A 26,228-nucleotide genomic window follows, 5' to 3' on the forward strand; every position below is an offset into this window, starting at 1 on the left:
GAGTATGTGCCTATTCTGACAACACTTCTTTGTTGGGGTTCCAGTAACAGAACAAGTAGTAAAAACAAGTTTATCCCTAAATAACATGTCAAATTCTTACAAGACATTGCCATTGAGGACAATAGAAGAGAGAACAGGAGAAAAAAAAAAAGAATTAATCTAATGTCATGTTCTCCATATCCTAAACCCAAACTCTACCTCATTCAGGGGCCATATCTATTCCTGAGGATTATTTAAGGTGGATGTTCAGGATCCTTTGTTTGGGTAAAAAGAAAACACTGCCAAGGGTTTTTTATACCTTAAGGCCTCTTCTGAAAAGAAAAGTTGCCTGACGAGTGTCCTTCTGATGACTTAATTTATTTCCACTTCTGGTAAAATTGGCTGGAATGTTATTTCTGCAACAAAAACACATAAACCATGAACAGTCTAGGCCACTTAACAACTTTCAAACATCTTGAGAAGAAAAAAGCAAAAATAGTTAAAACTCATAGGCTGAAAATTTGAGGTACACTAAAGACTCACGAAGGTATACTACACAAGGACTCTGAATTATATCCTTGTTTACCTGAAGATACTGCGATCTGATTTACAAGTATCTCCCTCTGTAGCATATTACATAATAATCTGGTTAATTCTGAACTAATTCATCTTTCATATATTCAACTTTCTAATGTTCCAACATTTAAGGTCTCTTGTGAAGACATTAAAAATAAAATTTAAATGCTATTTCCTAAATTTGGTAAAAGATAAAAAATGTACAGATTAACAAAATTATTACAAAGAAAATCACACCTAGGCACATCATTGCGAAACTGCGGAAAACCAAAAATGAAATCTTGAAACATAAGATCTTTTCCAATTTTCTCTCCTCCGCACAGAAGCCTTCATATATTATTATAAATCACATAGAAACTTACACTCTTCCACTGTTTGCTCCTTTCTTGCACAAAACAATATAATCTTAATTATGTTTGACTTGATTTTCACCAATTTCCTTCTAGTTTCTATAGAAAGTTGGTAAAATATGAGAAAACAAATTTCACATTTATCTACTTATTTATTTTTATAAATAAATGTTTAACAGGTGTCACCTCATCTTACCACCAATCTTATAGAAGCTCAAATGCAAAATTTCCCTTGCCAGCCCAATTAACATGGGCTCATTAATAGCTCTTGTAGTTAACAAGCTCTCATTTGAGAAGTTCCCCTTTTCCAAGAAGTACTCCCAAATGATTCCCAAAACAAAAAGAGATGATAATGAAGTAAAACTGCAATTGTAGCCATTCCAGTTATACAAAAACTTCATTTCAGGGTTTTGTTGTTCTGAATTATCGTCTACAAGAGATGAATAAATGGTATTTGAAGCTGAAATAATAAAACTTCACAGACTTAACTTCCTGTCTGTCCACTTTACCCTTACAGAGAATAGAATGTCATAACAATAGGTCACAATTTTAAAGTTTTGTTATATTTTCAATTTAATACAAAAATAATTTCAGCTTAAGAAGCATTCATGAGAATTTTTTTCTAGTTAGCATTTCCTGCAAATAATACATTCTATTAAGAGCCATTGAGACTGTGTAACAAATTCAGCTTTCAGAATTCTCAATTTTGAATAATTCTGGCTGAGATGTTTTTACCAAAACAATCATCTTTTACAATTTTATTCTATATGTCAAGAGAGGCTTTTTTAAAAAGTTTAATATTAGTTAAACTCATCAGTAACACTGGATCTAAAAAATAAGAAAGCTATTACTGAATGCTTCCATATCAGATGTGTAGATAGACATCCTAAATGTCTGTATTGAAAATGACCAAATAACTACAAGCATCACTGAAAATCCATTCCTTTGAACACTCAGCACAAGAAGTGCATCTTTATTTATGAAGGATAACATATTATTGTCTTGTATTTGAGTACTTACTTTCTATTTAACTGGTTAGGTCTCTTGAGAACTGCAACTGGTTTTCTCTGCACTTCATTTTGTCTCAGAAGGTTTGCCTTCCTTTTTAACGCTGGAAAATACCGTTCTATATTCTTTCAGAAGGCAAGAAACTATGTTAATTGGATTGCTTTTTGCTCTATACCCTACTACAACAAACATTTCTGAGGCAGAATGGACAGTGACTGACCACTGCTTAGATGTACAGGTTAGAGACAGAAAAGCCAAAACAACTTGAGTATTTCTAGTCTACGGACAAAAAAGATAACCACATTATACTTAAGATACTTGTAACCAAAGAAAAATTCACACAGATGAATGTATTTTTTCTATTTTGGATATGTTCAGTTTGAAGTACTCCGGGTGATGCACAGGTGATGAAGAAACATGGCTCTGGAGCTCAAGAGGAGAATCAGAGAGCCAGAGATGTAAACTAAGGAATCTTTTATATTAATATGATTTTTTATATCAAGTGAAGGGATAAAACAGCCAAGTTCTGAAACTAATGTGTGAGAAGGAAAAAAAAGAGGAGGCTGTGGTAGCAAAGAAGCCTGACTAGAAATGGCTACAGAAAAAAAAAGGAATTAAGAAAATCAGTATCATAGCAAACAAGCACATGAAATGTCTATTTTTTCCCCCTCCACATATATTAATTCAATCCATCATTAACGTCTAATTCAGGTTTCCACACTTTCCATGAAATCTTTCCAAAAGTCTTTTGACAATACAGACCGTATCTTATACTTAACCTGGATTCCCTTATATTTTAAGCATATGAAAAGTACTTCATAAATATCAACTGACTAAAAAACACAAAAATTAGAAGTTCTCATTTTCATAAACATTTGTAAAAGAAATTGAAAAACAGTGATAAAAAATACCAAGAATATAGGAGAAATGTTGTGAAATCAGACTAACAGTGGCCCATTCTGAGCTTTGTATTCTGTCTTTAATAATAACACCAAGGACTATTTTATAGGTAAATGTGAAAGTTCCATGACGTTATTGTCACATATTACTTTCCTTCAAAGTATCTGCCATACTATAATCATACAGTTATCTGTGTGATAATTTATATAATAGTCACTTGAGTTCTCCATGAGTACAGCGATTTTCTATTGAGTTACTGAAGAATCCCTTGCATCTAGGATATACTGAGTATTCAGTCAACGTGAGTAAAATGATGAATACAAGGATAAAAGTTGTAACAAACCATTAATACATGGTGAATTTGTGTTCCAAGGATCTAAGGTTTGTACATGTGTATAAAAGTGTTCACAAAATCTAGGGAGTAAGTTTTTCTCACACCATTTTGATATAAAAAATTATTCCTTGAGGGAAAGAAACTATTTAGTTTAATGTTATTAAAGTATTATTATACACAAAATTTTAAGTGTACAGTTAAATAAATTTGGATAATTACATATAATCATGTATGCACATCACAATCAAGTACCTTCACCCTAAAATGTTTCCTTGTGCTTCCCCCAAGTCAATTCCCTTCCTTCACCTGACTCTCACCCCAGGCAATAACTTATCTGTCACTTACCATTTAGCCTTTTCTACCATTTCAAATATATGGTATCACAGTACATAGTCTTTGGTGTTTGACTTCTTTTGCTTAGAATGACGTTTTGAAATGTATCCATGCTGTCCTGTGTATTAACATTTATTCCTTTTTTATTGTTGAATAGAATTCCACAGTATGAAGATAAGGTATTTATAAACCGTCAAAATCAGACAAATGACTAAAACTACCCATTAGCAGAAAATAACTGGTAAATATGCAGCAACAACAATTTTTTTTTTAAGTTCACAGAAGCACTAAAAGATTTAGTATTATTAGAGTCAACTTAAAAGTTACACAAAATAGAACATATCCTCAGCTTTGGGAAATTCTGAATCTAAAAGGGAAAAGTTATAGAACTGACATTGACAAGGTTATATATTCAGGTAGAAGAATCCCTTAAGAACTTAAACTCAACTTTCACTTGGCAGATATTTTAAGTTGATTCTAAATAAAAAGAAAATTCATTCTTAGAAACAACCATTCCTCTCCTAGCACAGTCATTTGTTCTCTCAGTAAATACTAGTAATGTAAGTAAGTATGCTATCTTTCCTTACTTAGTAATTCACTTCATAGGTAAGAAAATGCAATTTTATTGACATAAAATCTCACTAATTCATATAAAGTATGGAAAGGCAGAGATAAAGTAACGAAAAGTCTAATTATGGTCAAGACTTTTTTAAAGGAAATTTCCAAGTATATGTAGCAATTCAAAGACAATTAAATTATTTAGGTAGTTTGTTTAATGACTAGAAAAGGCTGGTTATTTGCTAGAAAGTGATCTGTAGCACTCACTATATTCTCTCCTGATCAGACATTAATCTATATTCAGGTTAAAAAAGGGTTCTTAAGAAATATACCTTTTCCAAAATCATTCAAACTTTGAATAAGTGGATCTTCAGTGCATTCTGAGTATACAATAATTTAACACTTTCAATTTTCACTATTTTCAAACAACTCAAAAGACTACCACATGTGGTAATTTAAAATTTTTCTAGAGCTAGTTCTGTGATAAAGTTTTAAAGAATAGCTGTTGGTGGTAGCAGAATTGAAAAGTTAAGAGGTGAAGACAGTTGTAGTTAACCAGAACACACACATTTAAGTAATTTAAGAAATGAATGTCCTGAATTTTTTTTAACAAATGTGTATTACTTTCATAATCAGAGAAATCAAAAGGATTTAAAAACAGAACAGTGGAACAGATTTGGTGGCTTAGATTTACTAAACATAAGAAGCTAAAGAAACCCATCTGTGAAACTATTTTCAGGAATGCTTCATTTAGCCAATTCAAAAATTACTCATTAAGATGTAAATAAAAATTCAGTTAAAATTTGAAAAGTAGTTAACTTATGGTGGGTAAATAATTGTAACTCTTTAAACCTAAGAGAAATGAAAACCTGTGTCCATTACAGACTTACAGGTGATATTAACAGCAAAAAAATTTGCAATACCCAAAACAGTGGAAACCACCACAGTATCCATCAAGTGGTGAATGGATAAACAAAATATAGTATATCTATATAATAAAATATTATTCAGTAATAAAAAGAGAAAGTACTGATACATACTACAACATGATGAACCTCAAAAATACTATGGCTAAATGCCAGCCGACATATTATTGTATGATTCCATTTACAGGCATACCTCAGAGTTACTGCCAATTTGGTTCCAGATCACTGCAATAAAGCAAATATCGCAATAAAGCCAGCCACATGAATTTTTTGGTTTCCCAGCACATATAAAAGTTATGCTTACACTATACTGTAGTCTATTAAGTGTGCCATAACATTATGTCTAAAAAAACTATCTTAAAAATACTTTATTGTTAAAAAATGCTATCATTTTATACAACATTGTAAAATGATTATAAATCAATAAAAAATGTTTAAAAAAATGCTATCACCTAATCCTTCAGCAAGTTGTGATCTCCTTGCAATAATAACATCAAAGATCACTGATCACAGATCACCATAACAAATATCATGATCGAACAGTTGGAAATATTACAAGAATTACCAATATGAAACTGAGCAAATGCTGTTGGAAAAACGACACCAACAGACTTGCTCAAGGCAGGGTTGCAACAAATCTTCAATTTGTAAAAAAGGCAGTATTTAGGAAGCACAATAAAGTTGATGACAGTAAAACAAGGCATGCCTGTATATGAAACGTGCAGAAGTTTTTCCTGTTAAGATGGCGGAGTGGTATGACCACGAGCTTGCCTCTCCTCATGACTACAAATAAGACCACAAATGACTGCTAAACAACCATTGAGAAAAAGACTGGAACCTAGCAAAAAAGAGCCTCTTCAACTGGAAACATAAAGAGGCAACCACAGCAGGATGGTAGGAGGGGTGTGCTCACGATATAATCAGGCCTTATGACCCCCTGGGATAATTAAGGATAATTAAGTCGCAGAGGCCCTCGCACAGGAGTGAGAGTTCTAAGCCCCACATCAGGCCCCCCAGCCCGGGGTTCCAGCATTGGGAGGAGGAAGAGACCCCAGGACACCTGGTTTTGAAGGCCAGTGGTGCATAGCTCTAGGAGCCCCATGGGACTGGGGGCAACAGAGTCTTCATTCTCTTGGGAAGCGTACACAGAATCTCATATGCTCCAGGTCCAAGGGCAGAGGCAGTGATTTCATAGGAACCTGGGCCAGGCCTGCCTGCTAGTTTTGGAAGGTCTCCTGGGGACACAGAGGACAGCTGCAGCTCACTCAGGGGACATAAAAGCTCGTGGCGGACATTCCAGGAGTGCTCATCTACATGAGCTTTCCTGGAGGCTGACATTTTGATTGAATCATTAGCACCAAGACCTAGCCCCATCCAACAGCCTGTAAGGAAGCCTCAGACCAAACAACATACTGGGTGGGAACAGACTTCCTAAGCCAAAAAGGCCTCTAGCTAAGGCTCTACCCAAAAGAGGTCCAGGATCAAGTTTCATCCAGCAGTGGGCAGGCATACAGCTCCTCCTGCCAGGAAATCTGCATAAACCTCTAGTCCAGTCTCATTCAGGAGGCAGATACCAGAAACAAGAAATCAACAATCCCAAAGCCTGTGGAAGGAGGAGACTCAAACACAGGCCAGATTCTAACACTGGGACCAGCTGGACCTTAACCCTTGGGTGACAAGAGATAAGTATACTGCTGGGATGCATAGGACATTTCTCCAAGGTTGAGAAACATAACTAACCTATCTAAAAATACAAAAAGAAAGATAAATATGAGGCAACAGAGGACTATGTCCTAGGCCAAGGCAAAGATAAAATCCTAGAAGAATAAATGAGTGATGAGGAGATAGGCAATGTATCTGAGAAAGAGTTTAAAGTAATGATGGCAAAGATATTCAGACAACTCAAGAGGAATATAGATGCATAGAGTGAAGTTTTAGCAAAGAGTTGGAAAATACAAAGAATATCCAGAGTTGAAGAATAAAATCACTGAAATGAACAACATGCTAGAAGGAATCAAGAATAGAATAAATGAGGCAGAAGGACAGATCAGTGAGCTAGAAGACAGGTTAGTGGAGATCATTACTGCAGAACAGAAAAAAGAATGAAAAGAAATGAGGATAGTTTAAGAGAACTCTGGGACAACATGAAGCACACTAATATTCACATTACAGGGGTCTCAGAAAGAGAAGAGAGAAAGGACCTGAGAAAAAATTTGGAGAGTTAACTGAAAACATCCCCAACTTGAGAAAGGACACAGTCACCCAAGTCCAGGAAGCGCAGAGAGTTCCATACAAGATCAACCCAAAGAGGAACACTCTGAGGCACATAGTCATCACGTTGACAAAAACTAAGGATAAGGAGAAAATATTAAAATTAGCAAGAGAAAAGCAACAAATAACATGCAAGGGAACTCCTATAAGGTTATCAGCTGATTTTTCAGTAGAAATTCTATAAGCCAGAAGGGACTGGAAAGATATATTTAAAGTGATGAAAGGGAAAAACCTACAACCAAGAATACTCTATCCAGCAAAGCTCTCGTTCAGATTTGATGGAGAAATCAAGAGCTTCACAGATAAACAAAAGCTAAAAGAATTCAGCACCACCAAACCAGCTTTACAACAAATGTTAAAGGAACTTCTCCAGTCATCAAACCAGACGAAAAGAGAACAAAAAGAAGAAAAAAGAAAGAAAGAAAAAGACCCACAAAAGATTGCTTTGTCAGTTCGGGGTCTTTTATGGTTCAATATAAATTTTGGAATTCTTTGTTCTAGTTCTGTGAAAATGTGAGTACTGTGACACGGGTTGCAATGGATCTGTAGATTGCTTTGAGTAGTACAGCCATTTTCATGATGTTGATTCTTCCAACCCAAGAGCACAAGATATCTTTCCATTTCTTTGTATCATCTTCAATTTACTTCATCAATGTTTTACAGTTTTCAGAGTACATAGATAACCTCCTTGGTTAAGTTTATTCTAGGTATTCTGTTGTTTTTGATGCAATGGAAATGTTACTGTCAGTTATAAAATTCTGGTTTTTGAAGTGGAAAAAAAAGTGAATGAAGGGCTGCAAATGGCAAAATATCCTTCTTTCTTATGGGTGAGTTGTATTTCATTACATACATAAGCTGCATCTTCTTTATCCATTCATCTATTGATGCACACTTAGGATGCTTCCATATCTTGGCAATTATAAATAATGTTGCTGTTAATAGTGGGGTGTATATATCTTTTTGAATTAATTCTTATTTTATGGTTGGCTTTATTTCCTTTGGTAGCTATGTAAGTTTAAAAAGCTAAAGCTCTAAACATTCTTAGAAATAATGAATAGTGTACGTATGTAAATTTAAAAAAATATGTGCAGTATGTTGTATATATGTATACATGCAATATATTGCACATGCACAGTCAAACTGTAACAATTCTATCTAGTAAAACTGAAAAATGGAAAAAAAAAAGAAATGTGCAGAAAAGGTAAATTTATAGAAAATCTACAGGAAGCAGAATAGTGGTTGCCTGAGGCAACTGAAAGGGTATGACTGTGAATGGACATGAGATTTCTTTTTAGAGTGATAGAAATGTTCTAAAATTTGATTATTGTGATGACTGTACAACTCTAAGTTTTCTAAAATTTCACTAAATTGTACAGTTAAAATAAATTTTATATTATAAAATTATACTTTAATAACCTGTTAAAGACTGCAAACATACATACACACACACAACACACACACACACACACACACACACACACAGGGAAAGTCAGGAACCTGGAAAAAAAAATTTATATTTGAAAATGTGGTAATTTAGATATTCTTCATGAATGGCAATGATTTTTATTTAGTTATTAAATTTTTTATATAAACCCCAAAGTACTACATTGTGAAAATCAAAATATTCAAATAAAATACTCTCAAGCTCATTCACAGAAATATTAGTACAAATAAATGGAAAAGTGTTTCTTTTTTTTAATTGAAGTATAGCTGATTTATAATATTGTGTTAGTTTCAGTGATTCAATTATATATACATTTTTTCAGATTATTTTCCATTATATGTTGTTACAATATATTGAATATAGTTCCTTGTGCTATACAGTAAATTCTTTTTGCTTATCTATTTTATGTATTGTAGTTTATATCTGTTAATCCTATACTCCTAATTTATCCCTCCCCTCCCCTTTCCCCTTTAGTAAGTGTAAGTTTGTTTTCTACATCTTTGAGTCTGTTTTGTATAAAGATTCATTTGTAAGGAAAAGGATTTCGGACTCAGGATTAGTCATCATCCTACCTTGTCACTTAGAAGTGGTCGATTCATAGGACTAATTCCTTTTCGAATTCCAGTTGCTTTCCTAGCTGCAAGGCCAGTGATAACTCCATAAGGACGTCTCTTTCCAGGCATCACTCTTCCTCTACGGCTCAGATTATTCTTACCAAAACCTGTAGGAGAGGGAAAAAAAAAAAGAAGAAAAAGTAATCTAAGAATACAAGTGAGTGGCACAGGGGTCACAGGATATTCTATTTCTAAGCAAGGTGAAAGATATGAGTGCTTTATTTTTTTATTTATTATTTATATGATATTTCTTGTATTACTATTAATATACATTTCTTTAAAATTACATAAAATATTTCATTTTTAAAGATGCAACAAGCTGTACTGGAAAGAATTCTGTTGCTGTAATGGACTGCAAAAGACTAGAGGATTCTCACATTTCCCCACTAGCTATCCTCTCTCTGGCATTATTTTCTCAACAAACACAACAGCCTCAACTTTCCTTGTGCAATGTGGTAGCCTCTAACCAAATATGGTTACTGAGTACTTGACGTATGACTAGTCTGAACTGAGATATAATAAAAGAATGTATAATACTTCATTAATAGTTTTATATTAATCATAAGTTACAATATTTTAGATATATAAGGTCAAATAAAAAATATTAATACGTGGCTCACATTTTATTTGTTGGATGGCACTGATCTAGAGTGGAATCACTACCTCATCTCTTATTTACTATGTTGCAATCTGGCTTCTTTATTTTCAGTCATACTGTATTCAAACTGCTTCTGCAAGTCCCCAGGTAAGTTCCAATAGATACTATATTTTAATCTCTATAGTATGTGGCATTTCCGACTTTGCTTTTCCATCATGTGTCTTATCTATTTAAATACTTTTTTCTAACTATGAAAAAGTAAACATACTCATTGAAAAAAATCTTAAAACCATATAAAATACAAATAAGAAAATAAAAGCCACCACCATTAGCCCACTGCCTAGAGATAACTACTACTAATAATCTATGTTTTTCTAGTCTTTTACTTGTATACATACATTTCAAGTTAACACTTTTAGTTTCAAGTGTTTTTAAGCAATTCAAGACTACTATATGAGGTAATTGACAATTTTGTAGTACCAAGTGCCTAGAAGGTAAATTGAGTCAATCTTCTAGCAACCACATTTCATACTCCACATACTACCTTGTAGTCTACATTAACACTATATTATGAAAATTAATCCCATGTCTTTTATACTCATACTAGTCACTTAAGTTACTCCTAATGTTACATACTATAAATAACATTACAATAACACTACAGTTAACATTTTCATGACTATTTCCTCAATATATAAATTTCCAAAGGTTGAAATGCTGTATCAAAGAGTAAAGCAAATCTTTATGGATTTTGATTCTTATTATAAAAACTCCTTCCAGAATGAATATATTTATTTATATTTCCAGAAACATAAGGGTGACACTCTTTCCATATCATTGACTACTCTGAATATTATCCTGTTTAATCTTTATCACTTAGCATTTGGGAAAAAAACGTGTCTTATTTGGTAGCATACTAGTGAGAATGAACATTTTACATGTGTTTTTTGGCTGTCTGTATTATTCCATTCACAAACGGTCATGTTCATAAATCAGTTTTCTAGGGTCAAATTCTAATTACCTTTGATGCTTTGATAGAAGAATTACTTCAAATTTATAATTAATTTTTCAAGAATTAATATCTTTATAATTTTCAGGAATATGTTATATCTTTCCACTTATCCAAGTCTTCTTTTATGACAAATTTGGCTCAGTAAAGTTTCAAGCTTTTCCTCCCATAGGTCTTCCACAGTTCTTGTTAAGCTTATTACTAGGTATTTTATACATTTGTTGTCAATCACAAAAAGATCCCTTACCTATTAATAATTTTCATATTGGCATTCCTGGGAATACAGAAGGCTATGGGTTTTAATCGACATCTTTTAATTAGCCATCCCCTTGAATTCACTTATTAGTTCTAACACTTTTTCAAATTATTTTCTTGGGATTTCTGAATGACAGTCATATCACTCACGAATGATGTTTTCTTCCTTCCAACAATTACACCTCAAATTCTTTTATTTCTTAATGCAATGGCCAGAAATTCCAAAGAACTATGCTAAGTAATAACTGTGATACTGGGCATTCTTATCTTAATTCTAATTTTGGCGGTAATGTCTTTAGAATGGTATCTTGCATACTATACACCTGCAATATAGTAATAGATCTTTCAACTTATTTCACAAACTACATGAAGTTAAACAGTTTTCTTTACTGTAGAATTTCTCAGGACCAATGTGTGCGATGACTCTCATAAGACACAGATAATTATGTATGTCATTCTCAAGTTTATCTACTTCCAGAACGCTTTAGTGTGGTGTTTCCACTTTGAGACCAGAATTCAACAAGACAATCAGGAATACCTATAAACATTACCATGGTTGAACCATTTACCAGTTTATTGTCTTTCAGTTCCCAATTCACTCTTTACTGCCCGGCTTCTGTTGCTGGAACATTTCTCTTACCAGCTGGCATGATGTTAAGCTTTGTCAGCAGAGGGCGCTGGAGGGACTCTAGAAGAAGAAGGAGCTTTTCTTCCAGGTTCCAGTGTGCACCTCAAGGCTTGTTCCTGTGGCATAGGATACCCAGTGGCACTCATTATCCCTCCCCCGCAAGCTGAGACTATGGTGAGGCAAGAGAGGCGCCTAGGGCACAAAATCTGAGAGTGAGTGACGCCTTAAATGTTAGGCCCTAGGCATCTATCTAGATCCAGTCCTAGGCATCACTCTAATTCTGGCCCTGCTCATTCTCCAATGAATTTAAGCTCCATCATCCTTACAGATCACTTCCCAGTGAATTCCACCAGCATGGCTATTCAGTGTGGCAGGGAGTTCTTCCAGATTTGTTCCTTTCTTGGGTGCTCTGCCTCAGTACTAAAGGTACTGACTTTATTACTTTTATAATTAGGAAAAAAGCAATAAAGGTATACTTTTATAAAATGTTAAAATCAAATTACTGCTGCTCTATGTTTGATTTCCTTCTAGAACAGCAACCAAAGATTAAGCCTATTAGAGAAACTTGTATATTTAAATTAAATCTACAACTACTTGCTATTTTTAGTTATATTAAATGAAGCAGCTACCATTAACTGAACTAGGCATTGTGCTGAGTACCTTAATTTAAATGAGAACTTGATGAAGTTGATGCTAATATATCCATTTTGAAAAAGTGAGCAAAGTAGATGTAGAACTATGATTACCCAAAGGTCAGTTAGTAAATGGCAGAGCCATGATCTGCGGTGCAAGTTTGTGTGGCTCCAAAAACTGAAAGTTTCCAAACTGTTATATATAAAAAACTAAAGAATAATAAAAGGCAGAATATAATGTATGGTACATTTCCAAAGATAAAAAAAAAAAACTATTACAGAAAAAGCAGGTTCTGAGCTAGTTATTATACAACGGGCAAACTATGAATAGGAATATAGACAAAGTGACAAGTACAAAGACATGGGCAACCACAGTTATTGAGAGACAGTCTAGGGAAAAGGATAAGAAGTGAATGGACGTGGTGGGTGCAAATCACAGGGCTGTAAGCGTGGATAAAGACTACACTTGACAAGGAATGGGGTGGAGGTCACAGAATTCATGATCAGACTACATCAGTCTAGAAGCAGTACCTTCTAGTGAATGAAAGAAGAGAGAAGGTAGTGAGACCATTTCAGATGCAACTGCAACACTCAGCATAAGAGACTGGGTGAGGAACAAAGAATTTATAAAAAATACAAATGAATCAGTAGAGCTAAGAGAAAGTTTAAAAAGAGGAAGAATCAACTATTATACTAAAATTTTAATCTTATGTGAGAAAGACTCATGAAAAAAATCTCACTAACAAGAATAAAGCTGGTTAAAAGGAGAAAAGTATGGGATAGAATTCTATTCCTGGGTCCCTTCTATTTCTGACTATTATAGACATTCCCATAGTCATCACCCTTTCTCCCATATTCTTCTTCCTTTCTTGTCAGTGGCTTCTTCTCCTTTACCTTCTAGCAAGCCTGGATCATCCGTTCTTCCTCCCTTCTTTTCTATCTTTGAACAAACTTCATTAGCTATATCTCAATTTTAGCAATGGTTCTATTTTACCCTTTCATTGCCATGTTTCATGCAATAGTCTTTTCTTAGTTTTCATCCATTTAACCCCTTAAAAAGTTCTCTTCTGTTTTTCCAGAGTACCTTCATTCTCATTACTTCAACTACTACCTCTATGAAGATCTTTCATTTTCACCTCCACTGGAGCAGCAGTTTAACACAATAGCTATGTATCAAAAGCACATATGGAGCTAAAAAAAAAAAATCCCTAGGCCCTACTTCTACAGATTCTGGTTTAGTAGCAATGGAGTGCAGCCAGCGCATCAGACTAATTTATAAAGCTCCACTAATTTATAAAGCTCTAGGCATTGTGCTGAGTACCTTAATTTAAATGAGAACTTGATGAAGCTGATGCTAATATCTCCATTTTGAAAAAGTGAGCAAAGTGAGATGTAGAACAATGATTACCCAGAGGTCAGTTAGTAAATGGCAGAGCCATGATCTAAGGCTAAAGTTTCCTCTGAATCCTTAGCCCAATTCCTTCATGAATTTCTTTCACAAACACATCCACTTGCCTCAGTACTTTCTATAGCCTGATCACTTACATGAAGATTTGAGGGATTTTCTGGAAAATGTATCAGAGTGTATGTTATCATGTTACTGGCTCCTTCTCAAAATAGCCTACAAATACTCTTGTCTCTTCTACCTCTAAAAGAAACAGCATTCTCAAACTTTTTGGTCTCAGGACTTCTTTATACTCTTAAAAATTACTGAGGACCCCAAAAAATATGTTTATTGATATTTACCATACTACAAACAAAAACTATGACATTTAAAAACTATTTATTATTTTATTAAAATAATAAACTCACCAGATATAGGGCTAATAACATATTTTTTAACAAAAAATAACTATTATTTTCCCTAAACAAACAAAAATTCTTAATAGGAAGAGTAGCACTGTTTCACATTTTTGCAAATCTCTTTAGTGTCTGGCTTAATAAAAGATAAGATTCTCATTTCTGCTTCTGTATCCAAACTGTTTGAATTATCACACGTCATGTAGACTTCAGAAAAGTTCATTATACATTCATGAGAGAATAAGGCTGAAAACACAATTAATATATCTTCGTATTATTATAGAAATAGTTTTGAACTTGTGGACCCCTTGAATCTTAGGGATTCCCCGGGGTCTCTGGACAACACTTTGAGAACTGTTGTTGTATAGTATTCCATCCCTGGAGAACATCTAGGTTGTGCAAGCATTTACTGAGTGAAAAACTATATTTCAGGCACAGAATTTGGAAGACTTTATTCACTTATTTGCTCAGCCATCAAAAAGAATTTATTGAGTATATGCCAAAGGCTCTCTGTGCTACTCGTTCTCTTACCTCAAGCTAACATCCTCAGTGACATTACAATGTAGAAATCTGAATTATTCCTAACCAGAGCTTAAGACAATCCCATATCTCTCTGCACATTTAGTCACAGCAGCAGCTGTTCTATTTTAGGCCATCACATGTAAATGGAGAACATACAAGTATAAATTCAATCTCAGAAGATCCTAAACTGCCCCGAGGTATCAGTTAGCTCAAGGCTTAGATTATAATTCCTGAAAAAGGAAAGCTTTTTTGATCCAGATTCTATTTCATCTTATCCATTAAATCACCACTGATGTTGTTAGCATAAAATCCCTATCTAAAATCTGACAGTACTAAAAGTATTTCCCTTTGACACTTCTCAACTCTATGTTTTCTATCTTATCTCTGTTCCTAGAAATTCCATGAAGTATGAGACTACATCTTTACATATCCTGAGAACCTGGTCAGTTCAGAGCATTCACTGGGTATTTAACATGCAATTAAAATAAATAAATAAAATTATTTCGAAACAAATCATATGTAAATTATGGTACACTGAATAACATTTATAAGGAAACTTTTAAGTATAAATCACTAGAATTAAATATTAATTTTCTATAGCTAAATACCTGTCACAAAATTTACTCACTTGAGTTCAGCTATTCAAGAAATTATTAGGGAGGAATAAAAATTCTTGTAGCATTTAATCTTAATTATAGACATATTTTGAGGATATGTTGGTATACTAACTGCTAAACATAGAATTAATTGAATTAATTATGTTCAATCACTTGGAGATTATTTTTTATGTTTTTTAACATACAGGATAAAAATCAGCTCACGAATTAGTTTATCAAACATTTTTTCATATGTATAAAAAAGATCTAGAATTTTTTAAATCTCAACAAAGATTTATTTAAAAATGCTGATGTAACTGCTAAAAAAGTTAATGAGTCATATATAATTAATAGTGTTCAGTTACTGCCCAAAGTCCATTTTGGAAGAAGATGTTCTAAATAAATAAGCTTCTAGATTACCAAAAATAACTGTATATGTAGAGTTCCAATTCTGTGTCATCTTCGGAGGATTTAAAAATTTCAAAGGTCCTGGATGATAAGATGAATAACCTAGAAGTCATTTTCTATGCACAATAATAGCTTCCACATATTTAAAATGTTTTCATACAGAAAAGGGAGTTTGCTTTCTATAACTCTGTAGAATTAACAGAAAGGCAAGATTTAAGTCAAGAGAATTGTCTAGTGAACAGTGCTGTCTCCAATAATGGAAAAAGTTACCTTGTGAGGTGGTATACTCTTTCATCGAATATATTTAAACTGGAATTACAGTCACTTATCAGACAGATTGTTAAATGAACATGTAACTAGGAAGGAGATAAGATTTCATGATACGTAAGATTCTTTACAAATCTACAGCCCTAAATATAATATAGACTATGCACAGAGGTTACTTTAAAATGACCTGATGTTTCTAAGAAAGTGTTATCATCTATTTAAGTTAACTTGAATTTTTAGCAGATTTTAAGATTAAACAAAACCCGAGAGTAAATACAAATCACAAACAAAGGGTACTGGTATGTTTCCTCCAAGTTTTAAGTATGTATCAAAGTTAGTATACTATGAGCCTACAAGTAATAGCTTTTTATTAAAACTTATTTGCAAAACTTACCAGAATTCTGTTGAAGTCCCCATCGGACTCTCATCCTGAATTGCCGGGCACCACTTTGCTGGAGTCTTCTATTTAGCCTCGGGAAATTCTGCTTCTTTCCTTCCTTTCGATTCAATTTGATGATATCATCTGTGATAGAGGAAATGTAATGATTATTTTCATTTTAACTCAATGACTCAACTACTCAGTCTTATTTTCTAGTTAATAGATTTCCTATGCCCCTAACTTCTTTTCTATTTTGAAAGCACTTCCATAAGAGGATATAATTAAAAGTATATAAAAAGCTCAAATCAGCCAAAACACTTGCAGCACTGAAGAAAGTTTTGAAGGAAAAGTTCAAATCAATAGCTCAAAGCAGATCAACCAATTAATGAAGATTTCTGTTATCCCTGATATATGTAAATAAGCAAAAGCCTGCTTACAAAAATTACTCATATTTACTTTCCATAATCACAGAAGTCTCCAGTTTTTAAAGATGACCACCTTTCAATAAAACCACTGGCAGTCAAAAAATAAGTCATTCAATAAAAGATTAGATTTCTAAGTTCATCTCAATTCAGCAAATATTTATTGAGTATGTGCAATGAGTATATGTGTCAGACTGTACTGTAACAGAAACAAAAGTAAAATATGATTCCTGCTCTCAGTAAGTTTAAAATTAGTGACGGAAACAGACATGTAAATAGTAAATACAAAATTAAACAAATACCATCATAAAGGTATAGTACCAAAAACAAACTATTGGTTGGTTCTTTGCTCCTCTAGCAAAGCAAGTCAGGGTTACCTTATTTTTCTTTCCACATTGATCTCTAAGTCCCATTATTTCCAAAAACATTTCAAACTGCCCCAAGGTAATTTACAAACATCACCCTGCTGCAATAGCACAACAGAACAGTGTGAAGATCAGGAAACTAAATGTACTCCAGATTCCTATATACATCTGTTAAAAGGAGGTTACTAAAAGCCAAAAATACTCATTTAAGAAGATTTCTCCAAAGTCCCAACTCCAATACTAATTTTGGTAATTGAAAATACAATAAATAAACCAAAGAAACTGAAAGCGATCAACAACTTAATAAAATTCACAAAACTAACTAACCTGTTATTTCTTCCAAACTGCTATAAACACAAATAATCTAACAACTATATCAATATAACTAGTCTTTTCTGAAGTCAAAGAAGGAAATATAAACTACAGGGATCTTTTTTATACATTACATATTACTACTCTACCTCACCTATCTGTAATCTTTAAGACTCTTAATCACATTCAAACAAATATTATATAAAATAATTCAAATCTCCCCAAAATAGTTTGTTCTTTGATCTTTCTTTGATCTTCCTAAGGAACAATCCTTCAACTACAAAAAAGCTCATCAAAGTTAAGACACTCAAAAAACATTTTTTTACAAAATAGAGATTTCATAAATATCAGTTGCATGAACATCTTAAATTACCAGTGAGCAGAAAGGGAATAGTTAGAAAGACACTACTTTTGAAACACTACTTTCCTTTAACAAGGTGCTACTTGAAATCTCAGAGACATGAGTACCTCTTAAAAATGAATTTGGTTTGGAGACCACCAAAAAAAGGGGGGTGGTCGGGGCACAAGTATAATTTTGACTAATCAGGTTGTTTTAAAACTAGAGCACTATAGAGTATAAACATAATTAAAAATTAAAAGTAGCAAAGCATATAAAATATAAAATTATGTTTTGTAAACATTTTATTATTTAACTCAAGTTAAATAGAGCTATTATGACAGGATTCTTCCAATCTAAAAGAAGGAAATGGCTTTTTCCTAAACAAGGAGTAAATAGGGTAGGCATCAAAAGAAAAAAAATCTACTGAAGGAAAAGAAAGAAGCTGGAGGAATAACTATCCCAGACTTCAGACAATATTACAGAGCTACAGTAATCAAGACAGCATGGTACTGGTACAAAAACAGACATATAGACGAATGGAACAGAAGAGAGAGCCCAGAAATGAACCCACAAACTTCTGGTCAACTAATCTTCGACAAAGGAGGCAAGAATATACAATGGAATAAAGACAGTCTCTTCAGCAAATGGTGTTGGGAAAACTGGACAGCAGCATGTAAAGCAATGAAGCTAGAACACTCCCTTACACCAGACACAAAAATAAACTCAAAATGGATCAAAGACTTAAACATAAGACAAGATACAACAAATCTCCTAGAAGAAAATATAGGCAAAACATTATCTCATATACATCTCAAAAATGCTCTCCTAGGGCAATCTACCCAAGAAATAAAAATAAAAGCAAGAATAAACAAATGGGATCTAATTAAACATACAAGCTTCTGCACAGCAAAGGAAACCATAAGTAAAACAAAACGACAACCTACGGAATGGGAGAAAAGTTTTGCAAATCATGAAACCGACAAAGACTTGATCTCCAGAATATATAAGCAGCTCATACAACTTAATAAGAAAAAAACAAACAACCCAATCCAAAACTGGGCAGAAGACCTAAACAAGCAATTCTCCAAGGAAGAAATACAAATGATCAATAGGCACATGGAAAAATGCTCAATATCACTAATTATCAGAGAAATGCAAAACAAAACTACAGTCAGATATCACCTCACACCAGTCAGAATGGCCATCATTCAAAAGTCCACAAACGACAAATGCTGGAGAGGCTGTGGAGAAAAGGGAACCCTTCTACACTGCTCGTGGGAATGCAGTTTGGTGCAGCCACTGTGGAAAACAGTATGGAGATTCCTCAAAAGACTAGAAATAGACTTACCATATGACCCAGGAATCCTGCTCCTGGGCATATATCCAGAAGGAACCCTACTTCAAAATGACACCTGCACCCCAATGTTCATAGCAGCACTATTTACAATAGCCAAGATTTGGAAACAGCCTAAATATCCATCGACAGAGGACTGGATAAAGAAGATGTGGTGTATTTATACAATGGAATATTATTCAGCCATAAAAACCGACAACGTAACACCATTTGCAGCAACATGGATGTTCCTGGAGAATATCATTCTAAGTGAAATAAGCCAGAAAGAGAAAGAAAAATACCATGTGAGATCGCTCATATGTGGAATCTAAAACAAAAACAAAAACAAAAACATAAATACAAAACAGAAACAGACTCATAGACATAGAGTATGAACTTGTGGTTGCCAGGGGGACGGGGGGGTGGGAAGGGACAGACTGGGATTTCAAAATGTAGAACAGACAAACAAGGTTGCACTGTGTAGCACAGGGAAATATATACAGGATCTTGTGGTGGCTCACAGCAAAAGAGAATGCGACAACGAATGTATGTATGTTCATATATAACTGAAAAATTGTGCTCTACACTGGAATTTATCACAACATTGTAAATGACTATAACTCAATAAAAAAAGTTTTAAAAAAATCCATTATGATGAGCTACTTTTATAAAAAACAGGGGTATATACATGATAATAATAACAGTAGTAACTAACAGGATTGTTCTGAAAACCGGTATTCATCCAATTCTCACAAAAAGTCTATGAAATAAATATTATAACACCCATTTTCAATTAAGAAACTGAGCTACACTGTGACCAGCTATTGCTAACCTTGATAGATAATTCTATATGAATATTCATAAAACCTGATAGTCATGATTCAAAACAAAACAAAAAAATTAGATTCTAAAACCTCTAAAGACCTGATAAAATGGAGTATTTACAAAGCATCATTCTTATCTAAAATAGATGTCTCTTCATACATCTGTAAAATTCTCACTTAAAAAAAAAAAAAAGACACCTGACAGAATGCTGTATGTTCTAAGGGAAGAGACCAAACTCTATTCCAGCTACCCACTGCACTTCACTTCTACCTTCAAACAGAATTATCTCTGTTTTCTTCACCTGAACATCCTCATCACCACACATAAATACAACAAAAATCCTAGAAATAAGAAATGTATTGGTTATGAAAATACATGTCTAACACTTCCTACAACATCTGTAGCTTGGTGCTCTAGAGCCAGACTGAAATTCTGACTCCATCACTTACTTGTATGACTTCGGGCAAGTTATTTAATTTCTCTACACCTCAGGTTTTGTAAAATGGGAATAACAACAGCTTATATGCTGTGTGTGAATATATGTAAATACAGTACTGTGTACGATTCTAAGCAGATTACATACATCTATTGATTCATTTAATACTTAGACCAACCGTCTGAGGTAAAGGAGCACTATTATTACCAACACCTTCTTACAGATGAGGCACTGAAAAGTAATCTGCCCAAGATCACAAGGCTAATAAGTGGCAAAGGTAGGATTTGAACTGAGTGGGAGCTTCTGAATTCCATGCTCTTTATCATTTGGAGTACATACCACACAGGGTTATTATAAAGATAATTTAACACATATAAAATACTTAGCCCAGTGCCTGGCATGTAATAAGCACTCAACAAACATTTGTTATTATATTTTTTTCTTGGTCTTAGTTTAAAGATTTCTCATTTCTTTAGAGGTCAGTACTGACGAGCCACAAGGTAAGACTTGAAATCAAACCTATGATTTCGCATGATTTGCTTAATTCATACATTGGGTTCCAAATTGTGGTAATTATGGAGACCAAGAGTTCTCGACTTTTGGCTAAAAACTACAGAAGAATCACAACAAAAGAGAAAAATACCGTCCCCGGAAAAGTTACACGTCTGTATTCACTAGTCAGGTACTTTTCAAATACCCGAAAAACTGTAGGCCACAGGAGGAGCAGGCAGAGCTAACCACATCTAATACCATAACCTGAACCCTGACAGAAGTGCAATTACTTTTAAACCAACCACGTCAAACACAGAAACTAGTGCCTCAGTAGTGTTAGGTCCGGATTTTTCACCAAACCTCCTCTTCCTAATCATCACCAAAACCACCTCACTCTTCCAGTCCCCATGCTTTACCTGGCTCTCCCGTCAACCTATGCAAGTCTCGCCTCTGGTTTTCGCTTCGTTTTTTTTTTCCAACTTGCTAATTCGGAGGCTTAGGTGAGAAGAATGGGCTTCTACCCAAGCACAGCCTAACACAACAACATCCGATGAAATCCTTCCTAACGATCTTTTCTTTCTGTCAAGAGCCCGTCAGAAAACGCCAACTCCTGGGGCGTCTTTACGCTGCCCGCACGGGGCCAGACGTAGGCCCGGGCGGACAAAATGCCCAACCGGCCCTTCCTGGAACCCCAGATCCAATCGAACGCAGCCCCAGCCGGGCTCCGGAAGAGCTTTCCTCAGAAAGGGTCGCTCCTCGGATCCTTGCCCTCACTTCCCTGATAACGCCCACAGCGCACACGCTGGAGACGAAACCCTCCGAGTGTTCCTCACAAAGAGCCGGGGTCACCCGCGAGTGGTAGCGCCCCTCTAAGGGGAAAGAGGGTCCGCACCCTTCGACCCTCCCAACCTCCGGGCCCGAAGTGCCCCCACCCGCCCGCCTCAGACACAGCCCGGCGGAGGGGACGCCCCGGGCCCTCAGGCTCGACCGCGACACCGATAGCGCTGCCCTGTCCCCACCGGCCCTCTCTTGGTTCCGCCCACCCGCAAGAAAACTCGATCGACAACTGCGGCCAACCGCCCCTACCCCCACAAACCGCGGTACTTGGTTCCACCCACACCTCCCCCGACTCCAACCCTGTCCGACTCGGCGCCTCACCCAAAGACATATCAATTTTGTCGAGGTTTTCGTTACTGCGAGCTTTCGGTGGCGGCGGCGGGGTCGCCGTGACTCCCATTAACCGCGTACCAAACCGGCTCATGACTGGAGACGCGCTGGAACAGTCAGCGGAGAAGGCCGGAGACAGGCCTGCCACCTCCCACTCACGCACGCAGACTAGCTGCACCTACAGAGCGCGCACGCGTACTGGCGGCGTCCTCGCCCTCCCACCCACGGCTGAGGGAGGGGGAGGAACCACAGAGACGAGCGGCGGGAGAGAGGGGCCTCACGCACGGGACTCGCTCCTAGCGGCCCTTGCGGAACCGGAGGAAACATTGCACCTGTCGCCCCAGCCGCTAGCGAGGGCTGCTGTTTTAGCAGTTCGCCTTTTCACCCAAATTGTACTGGCCCTTGAGCACCTTAAAATCACATGCTTTAAATGAGATCATGTTCCTCCGTGCCCTTCGAGTCCCTCCTGCTACAGAAAGGCCCCCTGAGCTTTGATACACACGAGTCTTCCATACCCTACTGCAATGCAGCCTCGGAGGCAAGACAGCCCCTGCGACCGTGGATTGCAGAACTGTGCCCCAGCTCCCCTCTCCCTGGCCAGCCCCTACACCTGCAGCATGCGGAGTCGCCACGTCTGGACGCAAAGCAAAGACTGCACTGACAATTCTTGCGTCACCTTACTAATAAAAGTAAACGCTAATGTTTCCCGTGTCTCTACCAATTCTCAGCCGACACTCTCAAAACATTTTGCTCGATACTAGCTATCTTGATAAGACCTCGTCTTCCTTTGGGAGAAGGGTAAGTACCTCTGCTTATTTGGCTGCATTTTTCTCTATTCATTTGCGTTGGGAATTGATAGGAAGATTCGTTTTCTTTCTAATCATCCCTATAAGAAAATTCCTTAGTATTTGATAAATTCCTGCATAATAACTTTTTTTTCCTATTTACAAAACATAATATCCCCACTCTTCTTACCTTCTTCCCCTCCTCCAAAGTAACAGTGCTGGTATGGAGGCATTTAGATTATATCATCCTCATAGCAGCTTAAACTAAGACATTTGCATCTAAGGAAACACTCAGGGACAGGTATTCTGTTCATTTAGAAATCTCCGCTACTTCAAAATTTCTTTTTATATAGAAACAAATCAGTGACCTAAAGTATTTCAAATCCACAGTAGCCTGTAAATTTTTTTCCAAGACAAAAATACAACCATATGAGAAGAGTCAAAAAGCTGAAGACATTCTTATGAAAGGGTATAAGAAATTTAAATGATGGAAGAAGGATTGGACTCAAAAAGACCCAAAAACAATATTCAGCATGTCAAGGAAAGTAGCATGTATGCTCTTAGCACAATGTGCTTGATTTTATTACTGTTTCATCCTACAGCTCCCACTGCTCTCCTGACTGCTATGAACTAGGGAACTGGATTTTACAGAAGTACTAGAAACACCTAAGTTTCATTGAATGGTAACTTTCACTCACATCAGTCATTCACCTTGTGAACTTGGGAGAGTATCTGGGCTTCATACTCATTTTCAAAACAAAAGTAGTTATACTAAATATATGTTATATTTATTTCTAAGATTCCTTACAGTTCTAAAATCTAAGCACAAGACATTTTTCTCCACACTGTCCTTCCCTCACTAGAAATACCTTCTACAATCTCTACTTATGTATGGGAGCAAACTACAGGGAGGAACATTAAATTAAGTTCTCAATTTTAGAAAGAAAATTTATGCATTTAGAGTGTGGATACATTTTTTACTCAGGCAGTATAAGACAGATAACAAAAATCCCAAATGTATAAAACCCTCCCCACACCAATATAGAAAAATTCCCTTTTATCCTGGTTGAAGGATTGAAGCCCCATACCAACTCTCCTTAGCTCTAAAGGGAACATGCCCCAGTGTTTCGTGAAGCAATTCTAGCTGTTGTGTTTCAGACTTTGAGATTTCTCCAAGGACTGAGGGTCTCAGAGTCTCAGAGCAGTCACCCAGATTCCAAAGGGAAAAACAAGAGAACAAGAGGCATTGTAGGTAAGGATAGGTCAGCCACACACAAAACAATACAAAACAAAACAGCAACTTGAGACACATACAGCAAAAGTGAAGAGGGAAACAAGCCAAGAAATCAGAACTGGGGCTTGTCCAAGAAGTTGACCAACCAGCTACAGGGCTAGAAGGTCAACCGTGCAATTTTCTGGGGCACAAGAGGCAGCTATTCATTTAATCATATATTCATTGAGCACCAGGCATTGTAATGGGCCCTGGGGATAAAATGGTGAGCAGACTGGATGCTGTCCCTGTCTTCACATAGCTTGCAAAGCAGAAAAACATTTTCAGAGCATGTACTGTGAATAAGTCACTGTGCTGGACACTGAACATACAGCCCTTGTCTTCTGTTCAGCAGCTTCATCTAAGTGAAAATAAACATAGAATTCAAGCAACTGCACCTTCTAGAGGCTTGATTTCATACAATGTAGATAAGACAATGTCTAGGATTGCCAGATAAATACAGGACCAGCTAAATTTGAATTTCAGGTAAACAATGAACAATTGTTTAGTATAAGTTTTATCCCAGGTTTCAGACAAACAGCGTTTTTTTTTGTTTTTGTTTTTGTTTTTTTTTTACCATAGAACACTGCATGTAATATTTAGGATGTATTTATACTAAACAATTATTTGTTGTTCATTTGAAATTAAAACTTAACTGGGAGTCTTTTATTTTATTTGCTAAATCTGGCAACCTTAACAATATACTTTTCTATTAACATGTTTCATACTGTGCATAGAGATCAACATTCTCTTCAAAGGTAAGCACAACTCATATATTTCACCTCTTAACTTTTTTTTATTAGTTTGTAATCTCTTTTAAGTCCCCCTTTTTCAACTTTATTGAGGTATAATTGACATACAATAAAAGACATTTAAAGTGTGCAGTTTATACAGGTGTGAAATATATATCTGCAAAAATACCATAATCAGCATAATAAATATATCCATTATCACCTGAAGTTTTCCTGTGCTCCTTTCTAATTCCTCCCACTAACCACTGCCCAAGCAACCACAGATATGTTTTCTGTCACTATAGATTAATTTGCATTTTTTAGAATTTAAATGGAATAATATAATATTTGCTCTTTTTTATCTGGAATATTTCACTTAGCATAATTGTTTCCAATCTGTATGCCTTCTATTATTTTTCCTTGCCTTACTGCACTGACTGGGGCTCTAGTACCATGTTTAATAGGAATGGTGAAAGTGGACATCTTTGCCTCATTCCCAACCCCCAGGGAGAAAACATTTAGTCTTTCACTCTTAAGTATGATGTTAGATTTTTTTTTTTTTTTGTAGATGCCCTTATCAGGTTGAGGAAGTTCCCTTCTACTCCTGATTTGCTGAGAGTTTTAGTTATGCATGAAGGCTGAATTTTATCTAATGCTTTTCCTGCATATGAGATGACCAAATGGTTATTTTTTAATTTATTAATATGATAAATTATATTGGCTGATTTTCAAATGTTGAACCACCCTTGCATTTCTAGGATAAACCTACTTGGTCATGGTGTATTATCCTTTTCACATATTGTTGAATTTGGATTGCTAATATTTTGTCAAGAGTATTATTTCTTTTTTCATGAGTGATATTGGTGTGTAATTTCCTTTTCTTGTAATATTTTTGTCTTTATCAACTCTTTTGCTTTTCAGATGAGTATTTTTAGAATTCATATGTTGATGTAATTTGTCTTATACTGGAATAATAAGGGAGCTAGGTATAATTTGTATTATATGTACATATAGTATGTATCAGTTAGGTGTAATTATTATTATTATACCTAACTCCCTTAAGCTACTTGTATGTAAAGTACAGTTTTTCTCCACTTTTCTGCTCAATTCTTCTCATTACCCCTTTTGCCACTGTTTTCTACTGCAGTAGCTTTTCTTTGCCACTTTGCTACAGCTTCCTCTTTCTCTTTTGTACTGCACTTTTCTTTTGTTCTAAATGTTTCTAGCTGTTCTAGTCTTCTGCCTTTTAATATCAGGGTTCATTCATTCATTTATTCAGAGTTTGAGTCCCTGCCCTGGGCAAGACACTGTGCTACGCAGTACTGTGATACAGCTGAGAACACGACAGGCAGAATTGCAGGCA

General features: G+C 35.4%; 1 protein-coding gene across 2 annotated transcripts in view; it reads right to left on the minus strand.

The window, feature by feature from the left end:
- Positions 1-22,270, minus strand: part of FYTTD1 (forty-two-three domain containing 1) — a 32,693-nt gene extending 10,423 nt beyond the window's left edge. The window contains exons 1-5 of one of the 2 annotated variants that reach the window (XM_006185586.3): positions 22,071-22,270; positions 16,403-16,531; positions 9,252-9,400; positions 1,926-2,038; positions 299-395 (exon numbers count right to left, since the gene is read on the minus strand). In XM_006185586.3, the coding sequence (XP_006185648.2) occupies positions 299-395; positions 1,926-2,038; positions 9,252-9,400; positions 16,403-16,531; positions 22,071-22,173 (591 nt within the window). In that variant the 5' untranslated portion in view covers positions 22,174-22,270. Of the gene's footprint in view, positions 1-298; positions 396-1,925; positions 2,039-9,251; positions 9,401-16,402; positions 16,532-21,328; positions 21,607-22,070 lie in introns of those variants that run through there. The other variant, XM_014560055.2, reaches the window with a different exon arrangement.
- Between the last annotated feature and the right edge of the window lie 3,958 nt (positions 22,271-26,228).

This window comes from Camelus ferus, chromosome 1 (assembly GCF_009834535.1).
Source record: "Camelus ferus isolate YT-003-E chromosome 1, BCGSAC_Cfer_1.0, whole genome shotgun sequence".
Lineage (NCBI taxonomy): Eukaryota > Metazoa > Chordata > Mammalia > Artiodactyla > Camelidae > Camelus > Camelus ferus.